The following is an 18056-nucleotide window of genomic DNA, read 5'->3' as shown; positions in this document are numbered from 1 at the left end:
TGAACCAAAAAGTAAACGAGAATTAACTCAAATAAGTTACTTTTGTGCGGCCATCTCACCACTCAGAGATGGGAACACAGTAGCAAATTTCAATATATAAATATTCTAGGTAAGGTATAAATACATATATATAGACTAATTATGTTCCATATAAAGAATATAGGTGATGAAGCCTATAATTAATTTTAAGATGGGTCGAATTCCACAGCAACTCGAGAGAGTGCATCAGCAATCAAATTGTCTTTGCCGGGAATATGTCTAATCTCGAGTTCAAATGGTTGTAGTATTAAACTCCACCGCATGAGCCGTTGGTTGGAGTTGCGCATACGGTTTAAAAACCGTAAAGGATCGTGGTCACTGTAAACAACTGTGGGGAAAGACGAAGGACTTAAATAAACTTCAAAATGCTGAATGGCTAGAATCAAGGCCAGCGCCTCTTTCTCTATGGTGGAATATCGCCGTTGCTGAGGGTTAAATTTTCGAGAAAAATAACAAACTGGGTGCTCTACACCATCAACGCCGCACTGGAGGAGGACAGCGCCAGCTCCAGAATCACTTGCGTCAACTGCAAGACGGAATGATTTCGAAAAGTCGGGAGCTGACAGTATGGGAGCATTAACCAAGAGGCCCTTTACATTTTCGAAGGCCCGCTGACATGACTCAGACCATTGAAAATCACGTTTGGGACTGAGCAAGTCAGTCAGCGGGGCAACGACGGACGAAAAGTTCCTGCAGAAGTTCCGGTAATAACCGGCCATTCCTGAAAAACGACGCAGTTGTCGACGGTCTTTCGGAACCGGGAACTCTGCAATTACACTAATTTTTGCCTCTATAGGGCGCACTTGCCCTCTTCCGACTACTTTCCCAAGATATGTTACGGTAGCTTTGCCGAACTCACATTTCGCCAAATTGATCGTTAGATCGGCATTCGACAAACGCTGGAAGAAATTTCGAATTTGAACTAAATGCTCAGACCAGGAAGGACTACAAATCACGACGTCATCAAGGTAAGCTTCGCACCCAACGAGTCCTGACAACACTATATTGACAAGTCGCTGGAATGTAGCTGGGGCATTACGCATCCCGAACGCCATGACCTTGTAGTTTAGGAACGCGTCTGGTGTTACAAATGCTGAGATTTCCTTAGCACGACTGGTCAGAGGAACCTGCCAATACCCCTTCAATAAATCAAATTTGCTAACGAAGTTGGCAGATCCAACTCTGTCTACGCAGTCATCAATGCGAGGCAAGGGGAAATTATCTGGCTTCGTGACAGCGTTAATTTTGCGATAGTCAGTACAAAAACGGTAGCTGCCGTCAGGTTTGTTCACTAAAATGCAAGGAGAACTCCATGCACTTGAACTATGTTCGGCGATGTTATTAGCCAGCATGTACTGAACTTCTTTTCCCAACAGCTCACGCTTCAGAGGATTAACCCTGTAGGGATGCTGCTTAATGGGAGCTGTTGAACCCACGTCTATGTCGTGTGTAAGTACGGACGTTTGGCTGGGCACATCGCTAAAAAGTTCGGGAAACTCGTTTACTAAAGCCACTATATCCTCTTTTTCACTATGGGACAGGTGAGGAAGGTGTTCAGAGAGCGATGCGAGCATTTCAGAATTTTTCAAACGTCCCTCGACCACACCCCTGGAAGGAAATATCACAACATTCTCATCTGCGGCAATGACGGAAGACAGCAAAACAGCAGAGGAGGTAGATTCATTACATTTAGGCGGAACAGTAAACATTACATCTGCAGACGCGGTCTTTACAGGCGCAGTGTCGGACGTTTCCAGGTTTTCGCGTCGATGATAGGGCTTTAACATATTAATGTGACAAAGTCGTGTACTCCGGCGCCTATCAGGTGTAGACTTTTTCTTTAATAAAGTATGGTCCAGAAAAACGAGCCTGCAAGGTGGAACCAGGAACAGGTAACAAGGCCAACACTTTATCACCAACACTGAACGTACGAGCTTTTGCCTTACGGTCGAACCAGCATTTCATTTTACTCTGAGCACACTCCAGGTTTTTCCTTTGCCAATTCTCTAACTCGATGCAATCGAGATCGAAAACTGCTGACGTGCTCCAAGATCGAGCGAGACCCCGATTCCTTCAGCCACTGGTCTTTCAGCAGTGCCAATGGGCCTCGGATTTGGTGTGCGAAAACGAGCTCAGCTGGACTAAATCCAAGAGATTCTTGCACAACCTCTCGTGATGCAAACAATAGCCACGGGATCCCCTCATCCCATTCCCGTCCCAGTTCGAGACAGTATGAGCGCAGCATAGACTTTAAAGATTGATGGTATCTCTCCAGCGCCCCCTGACTTTCGGGGTGGTAGGCACTGGATAGATTATGCTTTATCGCAAGCTGTTTTAGGGCCTGGGAGAACAACCGTGATGTAAAGTTTGTTCCCTGATCGCTCTGAATCACTTTTGGTAAACCAAACAGTGAAAAGAATTTCAAAAGCGCACTAGCGATAGCTTTAGATGTGATTTTTCGCAGAGGGACAGCCTCAGGGAAACGCGTTGCTACACACATAATAGTTAATAAATACTGGTGTCCGCTTTTAGTTCTGGGGAGAGGACCAACACGGTCGATTATAACATGCTCGAACGGTTCACCACTGACCGGTATAGGGTAGAGTGGAGCCGATGGAATCACCTGGTTAGGTTTACCAGCTAACTGACAGACGTGACAGGTTTGGCAGTAACGAACTACATCCCGCTTTAAACCAGGCCAAAAGAAATGGCGCAGAACTCGGTCATAGGTTTTAGCAACACCTGAATGACCAGCTAGACCATCGTGAGCGAGACTGAGGATGTCAGTCCGATACAGAGACGGCACAACGATTTGGCTTGCCACAGTCGTAGTCGAATCTGAAACCCACTTCCTCATAAGAATTCCGTCCTGCAAATAGAAATATGGCGAATCATTTACGATGTCAGGATCGGAATGGACTAGACTAAACAGAGGGGTAAGACTAGGATCACCAGACTGAGCAGCAATTAATTTATCCCGCGAAAGTGCTATAGGAAATTCAACCTTTTGTATTTCCGTTCTTTTAGACACAGAAGCAGGTATGACGAGAGCGGAGGAGGAAGACGAGTTGGCAAAGTTTTTCAGGACTAACAATAAACGTATCCTGCAAATCAACATCGGTATCAGAGGTGATGTTCTGCTGTTTGGCCATGGCACGCGTTACAGCGCAGGCTGGAAAAACATCAGGAAACTTCTGTGCGCATTAAGGGTAAAGTGTCTGAGGTGAAATTGGGCACGGTTGAATATTCTTTTTTTATTTAACCAAACAAGGACACTTCGGAAATAATGGTGTATGGAATAATGAATTCTGGGAAAATCTGGGGAAATTTCTGGAAGCGAATGGGTTGGACCATGCAAAACACCGATAATGTAAGTGGTGTTACCATACAACCGTGTTATGCGCTTATTGGTTACATAGATTTAGCATGCAGGTAAAATTTTAGATATAAGGGCATGATTTTCTGTATTATATTCAGTCACTCCCTGGGACCTGACTCAGTTTGTTGTATTTTGTTCACTGCTGAATGCAATAAACTTACACTGCATCAGACTCCTGAAGACTTTGACTGCTTTTTGAAACTTAGACTTTATTTTTAAAAAAAAGAAGAACTTAGTATAGGAAGTAGAGCACTGAGTGTGGAGAAGGGACTCAGTCACATCTGGCCCTGACTGGGGAGTCTCCCACAGCAGTCAAGCACTTTCTGTAACGTCAAGACTTCTTCACTTCTGCACTGGTAATCTGGCCCACTCTTCTGGAGCAAACTGCTCCAGTTCTCTCGGGTTTGATGGGTGCCGTCTCCCAACTGCAAGTTTCAGCTCTTTCCACAGATGTTTAACGGGATTCAGCTCAGGATAGCAGGCCACTTCAGAATGGTCCAATGAAATTTTTTTTGCCTGTTTTGTTTGTGTGTTTCAATTTAATGTTTGTCCTTTTTATTCAAATAATTCATTTTTGTGTCCTTGTAGTTGGTTTTTCCTTCCTTTTGTGCCTTTGATGCCTCTTGCAATGTAATGTATTTCATTACATTAATGTAATGTAATGGATTATTATGATTTTTTTTTTTTACTTTTTGGACCCCAGGAAGAATAGTGAGGCTGTATGGCAATGAACTCTCTTGCATACAGCAGGCCTTAGGTAGAATTTGTCTTGTTTGTATCATGGCTAATCCCATTTAATTGCAATGTTGAGGTACAACTTGAGGAAAGCTGTATTCTTATGACAGATTTTTGTTGTGCTCTATTACAGCTAGAATATCTTGAAAAATAAGTGAAACTGAATGTTGCCAGTTGTAAATGTTCACTAAAGCTGTCAGTTTTGAGTTCCTTAACTGTCTGTCTAATTGATAAATGTGTAATTAATATACTTTGAATATTTATATCTTTTACCATATGCTCATCACAGAATTCAGATGACGTAGATTAATTAATTTCCCCAAACCACAAATGTGAAGCGTACACTTAATCTACTAGGTCATTTTCTTTTCCAAACTCAGCTGCCTGAAATTCTCTGCTGATATCCTTTAAGGGTGGTCAATTTGTCACAGCCTGCACCTCCATTTTGTTTTGTTCCGTCTTTGTGGTCCTGTTCTGTCTGTCTCCGCCCCTCACCTGTTCCCGTTTGTCCCAATTATTAACCTTGTTATTTTGTACCAATCATGTTTTGCCCTGTTTAGTTCTCGCTCTATTTAAGCCCTAGTGTTTGCCTTGTCCTTTGTCTATCGTTGTTTGTGTATTTTGCACTCTGTCATACTGCACCTTTTGTTATCGGTTTTTTGTTCCTGTTTTGCTCTTGTATTTTCATCTTTATTTTGTCAGTAAAGTCCTCCGTTTGTCACCTTCATCATCGTGTCTTTGCACTTGGGTCCTGCACCACACCACCAGAGTGACAGTTAATTAGGGCTACATAATGGAGATCTCAGGGTTTGACACATTTTATTCTGTAAACATCTTACAGGTGTGTCAGCGTTACTTAAATAAATGTTTATTATGTATCAAACCACCTGCCATTTGTTTTAGTTAAAATACACAGTGGTAAATTTTGACAGGAGTTTTTATCCTTATTTTGCATGTATACACAGACATTTCAGTGAATGAATGGCAATGAAAATTTGCCTCAAAGGCATGGAAAGGTCATAGAAAAGTCATGGAAATGTATTGGTAAAAATGCGTATGAACCCTGAAGACATTAAGTTAAGGGTGTCAATATTTTTGTCCATGCCATTTTCATTTGTTTTATTATTTTAAATAATATGTTAAGTTGTAAATCAAAAGCAAAGTTTCTGTTCTATTCAATGTGAGATAAAGAATGATGTATACCATGTACTTCTGTGAGTTTCAACTTGATTCAAAGATTTTTTTTATTTTTTTAAGGTGGAAGCGTACCAATATTTTTGGCCACGTCTGATATGTCAAGTTTATAAAAGAGAATGTGATATGATTTGTTGGTTTAGTTATATAAATTAGATGGAAAAGCCTTTCTGTCATCCAGGTGATGACAATTAACATTTAAACAGAGCTGAAATTTTGCCCAATAATGAAAAGAACAACTTGTCTTTTGATGGTTTATTGACACAGAGGACCATTTTCACAGCAGTACAGCACGTGCTTAAAGAGTCACAACATCCAGTCCAGTGATGAGAAAAAGCGCAAGCAATTAATCTCTGTTCCTTTTTTTGTTCTGTTTTTGTTGTTTTTGTTTTTGGGGTTTTTTTCCATTACATGTATCAAAGGTTCCCTTCCTGACAGGTACAAAAAATCTATTCAATTTATGTCTTCAAAACACTGGAAATGATAAGTTAGAAATTAAATCTTCCTTCATCGGTTTCACCATTTTTCTGGTGCCCTGTATTTAGCTGTCCAGTTTCTTAGACCCCAGCTATGCATCAAACTTTCTGTGCACGATATACAACACTTCAGAGTCTGGCATAATTGTGACTTTCTGCTATGTCTGTAGGTTTAAATCCACACAATTCCAATTTATATCCAAGCACAAATACAAGAACATGTAATTTTCCCTTGAAAATACATACAAATAAAAATACAAATAATGGCCAAGCTGTTCATCCCTATTAGTTATACAGCACAGTTTAACAAGAGGTGAGTTTCTCACAGAAAAGACAACATGAAGGCTACATTCATGTAATTATACCTTATTTGAACAAAATACACAGATAGTTATGAAATTTAGAGGGGAAATTTTAACAGGGAAAAAAAGAGCAACGCATTATTTGGTCTTTTCAAATGGTTGCTCAAGAGCAGTCAGGAGCACATTTTTTGCGTCCTCAGTCAGGTCGTTCAGACAGTGGCGGAGCAAGCAGTAAATTGTAGCAAAGGATAACGCACCAGCTGCCAAAGATCCCAAACCTGGGATCAAACTGAGATAATGCTTAGCAACCGATTCAATCACAAAAGCAGCCACACGAGACAGCAGTTTGATGAGTTCACCTGAGTCAATCTTGTCTAAAAGAGCTGATTTCACGTTTGACTTAAGCCCTTCCAAGGATGTCCCCGATTTTTTTGCAAGCGTCTCCAGAGATTGTTCATCAAGACCGAGTGCCTTGTAATATTTTCTGAGCTCTTTTATTATGATTGTCATATCTGCATAAACAGAGATGCCTGCAATGGGCACAACAGTCGCTCCAGCTGAGAGTAGAGACATTTTCCATATGCTGGCCTGTAATGCCTCTTTCTTTTTCTCATGAATCTCCAGGGATATATTACTCAGGACCAGCCAAAGCCTGTCTTTTTTAAGCTGAAGAAGGTCCATCTCAATGATCTGGTGGAGAAGACTGAAATCATAAGAGTCCAGTGCACAGGATGAGATCAAGAAGACCTGAGCAGAGTCCAGACCAGCTTTCTTTAGCTCTAGAAAGACAGAGAGGAACATGTACAAAATCATAAATTCCATGCTTGCTGTATTCATCAGCCTGTTTTGTATAATAATTAGTAATGAATACTTAATTCTCACAAAACACGGTATGATAATACATTGAGTTAATCATGGAAATCTCTAGGAAAACCAACCTTGCCTGCAGTTACTGCGGATATCTTCCAATGTCTTGTTGCTATCAAAGATACCATCTTCAGTCGCATTCCTAATGTCTTGATCAATTTTTGTACGAATGAAGTAAAATTTTTTATTCACTTTGTTTATCTCTTTGGCCAGCTTAACATGACACTCCTTAAAGCGCTCTGAGGTGACAATGATAAAGAAATCATAGCGCTCAAAGTGAACTCGTTGAAGGTATGTATCAGCTGTGCAGTTTTGTGACCCAATCCCAGGAAGATCCCATAATGTCACTTTCTGGTATTTGGGATGTGGATAAGGTGTTGGCTTCATGGTGGTCTCAGTAACTCCTGTGGGGGCTGCACCTACATCCTTATTCTTTAAGCCTCTAAATGCATTGACAAAGGTGGATTTACCAGAGCCTGTCTCTCCTGTGACAGCAATGTTCAGCTCCACATTGTCTAAGTTTTCAGAGTCATTTTGAAACTTGTCAAATACAGATGCTATATCCTCAAAGGGTATTGTTTCTTCTTCAAATTCTGGACGTTGAGTTCCAGCCATCTTTAAAAAATAACAAAAATAAATTACAGTGAAGTCAAGCTACAGATTTACTGTAGTCATATCATTCAAAATGTTTTAATCATGTTAGAATAACAGTGGGGTGGCACAGTGGCGCTGTTGCCTCACAGCAAGAAGGTCATGGGTTCAATTCCCGGCTGGGTGGCCAGAGTCCTTTCTGTGTGGAGTTTGCATGTTCTCCCTGTGTCTGTGTGGGTTTCCTCCCACAGTCCAAAGACATGCAGGTTAGGTGAATTGGAGACACTAAATTGCCCCTCAGTATGAATGTGTGTTTGTCTGTGTATCTGCCCTGCAATGGACTGGTGACCTGTCCAGGGTGTTTCCTCATCTTTTGCCCTATGGGCGACCCTAATCAGGATAAGCGGCTTAGGTAATGAGTGAGTGAGAATAACACTGGATATCCATTAGCTTAAACAGTGAGCATGAAGAAAAAATAATATTTGTTGTCTTAGATGAGCTGTGAAGGAAAAGAAATGTACACCCCCCCCCCCCCCCCCCCCGAAAATTAACTAATGGTCAAAGACCAAATTTTACGTCACTTACAGTGTGCACATTTAAATCACAAAAGACTTCAAATAACTTTCTTCACATTAATTGACTACACCATTAACATTAATGTAACAGGATGGATTTGTGGTAGTGTGAGGGTGTAATTGCAGGACCAGTGCAGTGGGGGAGCCAGTGTACTCAAGCAGGAAGTGCACATACACCCTTTAGGAATAGAAGAAGATCATCTATGTAAAGGGTTCCAATTAAGGCCCCACCGTTTTGGCTCTCCTTGTTGTCTTTATCAGGTATAGGGGTAAGGTGGATGGCGTGCAGTTTGGGTCTGTTCTCTTTGTGCTGCTGTAGTTATTTCATTTGGATTGACAAGTTTTTGTGATTGTCTTTGTTGTTTGTTTGGTTTGGTTGTGTGGTTGCTTATCTCTTCCTTGTTAAGTCCCAGGCAGGGCGGCTGACCTGTGCTGAGACTCTGCACGCCCTTCACTTCTCTCCAGGCGGCTCAGCCAGTGGCAAGGGCTAAAATGCATGTGTTGAATTGTACCTTCCAGTAGCAATATTGATTTTACTTTGATGTTTGTCTACTTTTATAGTTTTTACATCCAAATAAAGTGTTGCTAAATCAAATTTATTTATTAACCAGTAATCATAATTTATAACTTGGGGACCACTGGCTGTAGCCAGGGTGTAGTATGCTTACTGCTAGGCCTTTTGTTTGAGTTGGAGTTTGGGTGTTGTGTTGATTTTCCAATTCGAAGTAATCAATCCTTTTGATATCTTTTGTATTTCAGTTGCTGTGTACACACTTGTTTGTTTTTGCTTGCTTTAAGTGTGGTCTTAAACCCTGGTAGTAGGCAGCTACCCTGGATGTCCCTGTTTCCCTGTTTGATGTTGGTTACAATAAAACTGTAAATGACATCCTCCCTCTGCCTCTTCTATGGTGCCTTAAAACCGATTGGCCAAAAAGTATCTTGTTACACTAACTCTGTCCAGATGCCAGCCTTACTTGAAATCGGTCTTGCCCGGTGACCGAAGGTGCATCTTCTGATGTCAGCTTGATGCTCTTGCATATCATCTCTCCGGTTAAAAATTTGGAGTCTTTTGAAATAAGACAATTTAAAATGGTATGTTGGGACAGTTTCTCATGCAGCACAAAAATGTCCATGCTACAGTTTAGAATAGTGACGGCTGGTGCCCTTTGAAATGGAAGCACAGTTTTGGCCTTCATCATAAAATTAGTCAATTATTACATTTGTTGTTATTTATATGCGAATTCTGCCCTTTCTTTTTCTAGGAAATGGTCCATTACCCTGTCATTCCTGTCAAATTTCTTTTCCGTGGACTTGACGAGTTTCCTCTCAATGGCCAACAGTACATTCTGAGTCAAAGCACTTCCAGTCAGCAAGTTCACTTTGTCATACCAGGAGAGGTGAAATGATCGGTCTTTGCTCCCTGATTTTTTTTTTAAACTAAATTAGCGTTGGGTGTTGGTCTGCCCTGCCGTTTAATTCTGAATCTCTCCTCGTAAGAAAGACTATCAAAGAACTTTGCCAAAATCGGGTCAACAACATTAGCAACATGTACAATTTTGCACCTGCTAGCTAGCTAGATCCTCTATGACCTAGCCTAAAATCAACCTTTACCAAAGTGAAACGATAGCGAGTGACAAACTCAAGAACTCTACATTTAGAATTTTATTAACAGTATGTACTAACAGAAGCGGTATAGCAAATAACAGAGAAAATGAGCAGAAGCTTATGTCTCACTACCTCGCCTGCCAACACTCCCTATAGATCGAGCTTGAATTCCGCCGATGCCGGTGTACAATTTTAAAATGCTGTCAGTCATGTTCTTTGCCATGATGTTTAAAAGAGTTCCTCCAATCAATTATAGCAGCCTGACGACCAGGCGGCACAAAATCAAGCCTACTGTCTAATAAACATGCTTTTTCAATGCAAAAATCGCTGTCACCAGTCCCATTGACTCCCATGGAAGCCGTGCGTCCGGAAATGATGTTTTAAAAGCATATTGTCCAATAAATGTCTAGCTTTGTCGCACTGAAAACAAAGAGTATTCTGTGCCATTGAAGTGCCAAGTGCCATTGAACCCCAGAGACACACAGCGTCATTGGGTTTAAATGGGTCGTGCTTCCATGGGTTTCTGTCAGAAAAATGATATTCCTCCTTTGTATGAAATATGCTCATTAATATGCTTATCTAGTTGGAACCAGTTGCTCACAGCTCAGTAGAGAAACATGTATCTCTTATCTCTCTTTGGTGTGCAAAAATAATTGGTGTGATTCCTTTCTAACAGATAAATGCTGCATGACCGCAAAGGGAGTTTTAGACTACTCACAACTGTAATGCCTGACTGTATTGCTTTGTGACTGGTCTCCTCACTGCGAGAATAAACCAACCTGCCTTGACTTTGGAGAATCTGAGTGTCTTTTATAAAACTGCTCTAACAGTTTCTATGAGAAAAAAAAATCACTTTAGCTTATGACGACCTGCGAGAAATTAATGCTGAACCAACTAACCGTGAAGTTGAACACTTTCTAGCCAAAAATATTGATTTGTAATAAGAGAGCTGAGTAATGTAAATACATTACATATTTAATGGACAAACCTTAGTGATGTTTTAGAGGAAGCTCAGCTTCCCATGTAGTTTTAGAGCAGTCCCCTCTGGTTTAGAAAGTGTTCTGGTTGGTCTCCGGTACCACAACCTAAAGTTCTTGTTGATCAAATTTCACTTTTATCTTTCATTTACAAAAAACTCTTCACTTTCAGTGCTCTTCACTTTAACAAACAAATATTTCATTATAAGGTGGTGTTGTCACATGGCAAGTGATATTGGACTATGAAATGCGTGGATTAAGCATGTGTCAGGTTTATTGTAGTGAGTGTAGTTCACAGGTGTGAGACTGATTTATTAAACCTATTGCACCCACATATCATTTTTACATGAAACTGTTATCATTACTACAAAATGAATATTGAAGCTATGTTGGAATTACTTTCATTAGAAAATCATTTACATATGTGTATGCGTTGCTGTAAGTCTACATTTCACTGCTACAGTAATTTGCATTCAGCTTACTATCTTATGTCCCTGTCAGCACCACCTAACTCACACGCAATACCTATGCAAACAAACTGAACTAGACCAAAACCAGAGTGCTTTTAATAATAATGTGAAAAAATTTTAGCTTTAATATTATTGTAATTTTTATTTTCAATATTATTCACATTTTAATAGTATTTCTACTTCTAAATTACATTATAGTACCTCTTCCTTTTTTATCTAGAAGAATATCTGGAGTTTCAGTTCAGTTTAGTTCAGTTTGACAGGACGGAAAGACACACACAATGTTTATTACTGAAATACAGTATGTTTCTGTTAAGTGCTTCAGCTGTACAATACTAGGGACCAGGTACAAATGAAGTAGTTAAACTTCACAGCTTTGAAAAGAGATATAAAATATTTCCTGCATACCCATTTTTGTCCCTCATTTCATATTTGAACACATAATACATGTGAATGTAAATTTTAATGACAGATGTTCAGACAGAAATGAAGTTTAACTACTTTATTTGTACCTGGTCCCTAGTATTGTAACAGCTGAAACACTTAACAGAAACATACTGTAATTCATTAATTCATTGAGAGAGTGTGGGGAAAATTTTTCGCTGTCTTTCTAACCGACTTTGAGATTGAAAATTCAGTTTCTGTTTCAGTCACCCAGCCTATTCTCCTTTTGATTTCCATTTGCCCAGCAGCTAGTTTTTAACAAGTACATTTTAAAAATAGGCTCCAGAGAGACAGGAGTTCCACAGATTTTAAATAACCTGATAACACAGCTTCTCTTTGTTTTTTGTTGTTATTGTTTTTCTGTCCCTATACATAACACAGATGGACATACTTATGGTTGAACCTATATCTCTCTGGTACAATTAAATGGTTTAATGCATACTGTTCTGGTGCAATTCTCAAACTAGTTTTATTGTCATAAATCCATTAATTAATTTATACACAACTCAGAGCAACTTGCCTCGCGGTAACCCCTCTGCTTTAGAAGTCATGACGGGTAAAAGAAAGTCATTGAAGTCATTGACTCATTGAAGCTTAAGACAGACTGCCAAAAAAATGCCAATGAGATGCAGCAGTGAAACTTGGTGTCCCTCAGAATATTTTACGAATAAGTTTGATTTCAAACTCTGCTACCAGTCCTTCACTGACAGCCTACAGTTTATTTTCAGTTCTGTTAATAAGGGAGAAATGCACTGAAACCTTGGCCCAGCCGTGGCTTAGCCTGTATTTGCACTATTGACGTTACAGTATTTTGTAAACCGCACAATACTTTTACGTTTTAGGCTATAGCCTAATTATGATTCGAACTACAATAAGCTATATTTTATATGCAGTACTGTACTGTATAATAGTATATTTGAATTATACACAGTTCAGTCATTTGTACAGTGCTGTAATTTGAAAAGCATTTGAAACAGCTGTAGGGTTACTGTATTTTAAAAGTCAGTAAAATTCAGTAAATAAAGTGACGCTGTCCGTTTCATTTCTTTATATTCAAGTAATAAATATGCAAATGTCAGTTAGATGGTAATCTGAATGAGGAATAAAAATGGCTGTCATGATCGTCTGCTTATAGTGATCAATTTCACCTGGACAGACATGACCACTATAAGCATTTTCCACTGTAGTTGGAGAATTTGAAAAAAGAGACATCTGCAATTTAGACGTCTAAAGGTTTTGGGGTTTTTTTGGGGTATTAAGCAGGTTATATACAGTTAAGCCCAAAATTATTCATACTTATGCCAAATTTGGATTTATGGTGAATTTATATTTGACCAGTAGGTTTCATCTGGCTGGAAATAGCATAAACAAGTGACAAAAGACAGTAAGACATTGTGTCAGAGATGTTAATGATACATTTTAACTATTTCTATGTCTTTTTACATTTTTACTAACAATGCCATGTCCAAAATTATTCATACCCTTTGTAAAAGATGAGTCATTAAGGCAAAATTCATACCTCTCTGTTCTTGTTTGTTCAGATGTCTCTGGAGTGTGTTGTCTGGTCTGAGATTTGAATATGCTTTGTGATGACACTTTAGTTTCCTTATATGACATGTTATCATGTGACCAGCCACAATGCTCACAAGCATTATGTAGCAGCATACCATTAACCAATCACTTTGTGTAATTTAACACTGTGATGTACACATCGAATTAGGTAAAGAAAAGCAGAAGAACAGACTGAGGGCCTATATAATGTGAATGTGCCCTTAGTTGCATTTTGTCTTTTGTTTTCTGAGAAAAAGAATTCTAGTTTAAAGCACTTAAAGCAGGGTACATTATCATATAAATATGTACATAAAGGTATGTATGCGTGTGTATATGTATGTGTGTATGTATATATATGTGCATACACTTACATACATACATATATAAAACACACACTTACATACATACATATATAAAATTAGGGACTAAGCAGGAAATATACAAAAATAAAGCTGAATATATGACTGTAACTCTGAGGAGAAACGTGTGTGTGTGTGTGTGTGTGTGTGTGTGTGAATGAACTTTGCGAGACAGACCTTGTTGTATTCTCCAGCTCATGTGTTTTCATCTGCCTTTTGTGTGAATAAACTCTTGTGCTGCACACTTGCGTCCTGCTGCAGTTTCGGTTTTGTGACAATATATATATATATATATATATATATATATATATATATATATATATATATATATATATATATAATGTATTAACCATGGATGTTTGTTATTAACTGCCAACTGTCACCTTACTCATACTAATTACTGTTTAAACATTAATGTTCTGTGCTGTGTGTGTCATATAATTTTGTGGCTGATATCACAAGTGTCATTAAAAGGTGACAGTTGAAAATAACAGAAAAAAGGAAGTAGCACAGAAAATGAAAGCAGTGCAATCGGTGACTGAGAAACATGCAAAACTGTTTTAACCACACAGTCACCCAACGGTCACGCGGAGAGACCCAAGAAGGGTGTTTGTGGTGAAGGACAAGTTATGATACTTCTGGGCTTGCAGGTACATTCCTGCACATACTCAAACCTCACATTCTCGCATAACTTCCTCTGTGTTATTTTTTCACTGTTCAACCTAAAATGACACTTAGTATTGCAGCTTAAGACTTGATTAAGCAGAATATATGTTCAGGCAGTGTTAATGCTTAAATATTTTCCACATCTTCCCCCCTTTTGTCCCAGAGGGACAACACCCCTTAAGAAAATATTTCTTCATACAAAAGGTTAATACATAGGCAATTTCACATACATAAAATATTTCTTCATATAAAAGGTTAATACATAGGTAATTTCTTATACATAGACAGTTTCCCTCAGAGGCTTACAAGTTATTCATCCTAATACATTAGTGTAGCTTATTCATGGTACACTTGTTTCAGCAGGACACGCATAGATTTAGGTTTCAGAGCCCTCATAAGGAGAACCTGGGGGCTTATCTTCAGTTTGGTCATCTTAGACTACTTGGACTTCAGTTTGGTCATCTTGGACTTCTGAATGTGTAGTGGTGGAAGTCTGACTTGGTGTGCCTCTTGGCGTAATTGCTAGCACTGCAGGGTAACTGTTTCTGATGTGATTGTAGCTCATGTTAGTTTTACAGTTTTACAGTATCTGGACCCTCTGTTTTCGCTGTAGTTGTAATCGTAGCTGTTATGTTTTCTGTGTGACTGATGCAGATATTTTCTTAGTACCTGTTGTTGTATGAGCTTTTATGGCCTAAGACGGTGTAGCTGCGGTACTTGTCACCTCAGCAGTGGTAGAAGCAAGCGTGGCCGGACCTTGTGCTACTGTCAACCTCACTCCAGCTCATTTACATTATCGAGTTTACAGTGCCCTGGGAGGATGCAGTGGAGGAGGCCTACGAGCGCAAGAGGTTGAGGTACGCAGAGCAGTGACATGCCTAATTTGGGGTCATCAGGTGGGGACGTAATGGGTTGGGCTTCTTTCTGATAGTGCAGAAGACGTCTAATATTCCAATAATCGAATAATGGTAAGCTGCAGGAGGAGTAGAAAACAAACATTTATTTTTACAAAAGTGACAGCGCTGCTTAAAAATCAAGCAAAGCGGTTCTATCTCAACATTTTAAGGTGAGGAAAAAGGCGATGTAGGAAGTTGCCTTAGATTTTTGGCTGCCTTTTTTGAAGTGGAGACAAGCTCTAAGAGAAGAAGAAGAGAAGGAGGAAGCAGAACAAGAACAACTAGCAAAAACAACAGGATACCATCTGTGCTGCAGTCATGCTTGGATCCGTTATTCTGTAATTGAGCAACCGTTTCCGGTTTCCGGTTCGTACCTGTGCAAGCCTGCTGCTGCTGTTGTGCTGATTATTCGTCACTGCTCTACGGTCTGTCTCTAACATTTACGTTGTGCTGCGCTTCTAATCTTGTAATATTGTGTGCTTGTTTTAATCTCGCTCTGTGTCTGCTTCGTTAACGTTACCTATCAACACATTCTTTCTACTGTTTGGCTGCTAGCGTGGTAACACCAGCCTAGCATTCTTGCTAACCTTATTTGCACAGCAATAGTGTGTTGATAGTTCACGTTTACGTTACCTCTCTTTATCTGCCACTATGTCTTGCTCTCTCTGCCTCGCTCTCGTAGAGAAGTTGTCTCTCCTAGAGAGACGTGTCCGTCAGCTAGAACAAGGCAGCGCTAGCCCTAGTTTTATTACTATAGATACGACGGGCACCCCAGATAGCATTAGTTTAGCCTCTGAGCCGATTAGCGGCTCAGTCTCTCCCTTTAGTGCAGTTTCGCCGGCGGAAAAGGAGTTTGTTACGGTCATGAGTGGCAGGAGGTCTCGCCGACGCCGACACCAGCCGTCATCCGTACGGCCCGACTCACAACCGCTGCCGGTGGTGAATCGCTATGCTACTCTTGTTTCTCCTGCTTGCCGGCCCGGGTCCTCCACCTCCCACGACCGCCCCAAGCCCCGTACCTTAGTTATAGGGGACTCAGTGACCCGAGGGATTAGATTAGCAACGCCAGCGACTGTTACCTGTCTCTCCGGGGCCAGAGCTCCCGACATAGAAGCTAACCTTAGGGTGCTGGCAAACAGGAATAGCCGTATCGATAAGGCACACCACACAGACACTAGCTATGACAATATCGTTATTCATGTCGGCACCAACGATATTAGAATGAGGCAATCTGAAGTCACAAAAGTCAACATAGCTAGGACTTGTGACTTCGCCAGAAAGATGTGTCGGCATCGATTAATTGTCTCTGGCCCTCTACCAGCTAGGGGTAACGACGAAAGATATAGTAGATTACTGCAACTGAATCGCTGGCTGGCGCAGTTTTGTTTAGATCAGGGATTTGATTTTGTAGATAACTGGCCCTCGTTCTGGGGTCGACCTGGCTTGCTAAAAGCGGACGGCCTGCACCCTAATGGGCATGGCGCTGCTGTTTTATCAGGTAACATAGATAGATGTCTGAGTCAGCTATGACATCTTCCACTAGAGCGGGCCAGGTCGCAGGTGATTACAGAACCTGCTAATGAAATCCCCTCAGAGGCTGCTGAGTTCCATGAACCAATGACTCCTCTCCTCCAGCATAAGGCAAAGATTAATTTGACTAGTTATTCATTTAGTGGAGGGGCTTCAGCAGAGACTAGCTCCCTCTGTGAGCCTGGTCCTCATTCTGCCTTAGTTGCTCAACATAACTCGCTCTATGGTCATCCCTCTGTCAGCAGCAATTTGGCTTTTGCTATTAGCGTACTCTCACGCCCTCGCAGACCACGTCGGCCTAGATTTAGACAGCCTATTTCCCACAATAACTTAATTCCTATTCAACTGACCCCCTCTTCCGATTCGATCGTTGTAAGCCCAACAACCCTGAAGTTCGGTTTTATTAATATTAGATCACTCTCCCACAAGGCCTTGCTGGTCAGCGACCTTATTACTGATCTTAGCCTTGACATGATGGGTTTGTGTGAAACTTGGTTGAAGCCAGATGTTTATTTTTCTTTAAATGAAGCCTCACCCCCCAATTATTCCTTTTCACATGCTGCTCGAGCAGCGAAGAAAGGTGGGGGTGTAGCCTTAATTTATAACACTGAATTCTCGCCTAGCATCTTTAATGCACCAAATTTTACCTCCTTTGAGCTGCTCTCTCTGAAACAATCCTGCTCTACCTCACCCTTCCTCATAGTAGTGATCTATCGGCCCCCTGGGCCCTATAGTCAATTTCTCGATGATTTCACTGAATTGATCTCTAGCATTATAACTACGGTGGATAAAATCCTTATAATGGGGGATTTTAATATCCACATCAATGATAGCTCTGATTCTCTTAATAAAGCATTTACTTCTATTTTAGACACTTTTGGCTTCAACCAATACGTCTGCGAGCCCACTCATTCCAATGGCAACACCTTAGATCTTATTCTAGCTCGCGGCCTAACCGTCTCTCATGTGGTTGTTTCTCCCTATTCCACTGCCTTATCTGACCATTTTCTTGTCACCTTCCAGGTCACGCTCCCCTCTCCTCCTGTAGTCTCCACCGTGGTTCGTCGCTGCCGCCGCATTAATGCTTCCACCACTGCCGCACTTGCTAACTTACTTCCTGCTGCCCTCAGCTCTCTCAATGATCAACAAGGGTCTTTGAACGATCTGACAGACAGTATAAACTGTACCCTCCGCAATGCTTTAGATACGGTAGCACCATTAACGCTAAAAAATAGGAGTAAACATAGAACACCCTGGTTTAATAATGATACACGTGTATTGAAGCAAGCATGCAGAAGATTTGAACGAAACTGGCGCGCCACTAAGCTGGAGGTCTTCCGCCTCGCCTGGCATGATAGCTTAATAGCCTATAAATGTGCCCTCTCCACGGCCAAATCCGC

General features: G+C 40.6%; 1 protein-coding gene across 1 annotated transcript; it reads right to left on the bottom strand.

The window, feature by feature from the left end:
• Nucleotides 1–6263: 6263 nt before the first annotated feature.
• Nucleotides 6264–7607, bottom strand: LOC115805963 (interferon-inducible GTPase 5-like). The gene is made up of 2 exons (XM_030766679.1): nt 7064–7607; nt 6264–6904 (listed from the first exon to the last, which is right to left on the bottom strand). The coding sequence occupies exons 1-2, from the start codon at nt 7605–7607 to the stop codon at nt 6264–6266; spliced, it is 1185 nt and encodes a 394-aa protein (XP_030622539.1).
• Between the last annotated feature and the right edge of the window lie 10449 nt (nt 7608–18056).

This window comes from Chanos chanos, chromosome 1 (assembly GCF_902362185.1).
Source record: "Chanos chanos chromosome 1, fChaCha1.1, whole genome shotgun sequence".
In the NCBI taxonomy this organism is placed as follows: Eukaryota; Metazoa; Chordata; class Actinopteri; order Gonorynchiformes; family Chanidae; genus Chanos; species Chanos chanos.
Note: the sequence above shows the minus strand (reverse complement) of the source record. Positions and strands in the feature narration are given on the sequence as shown.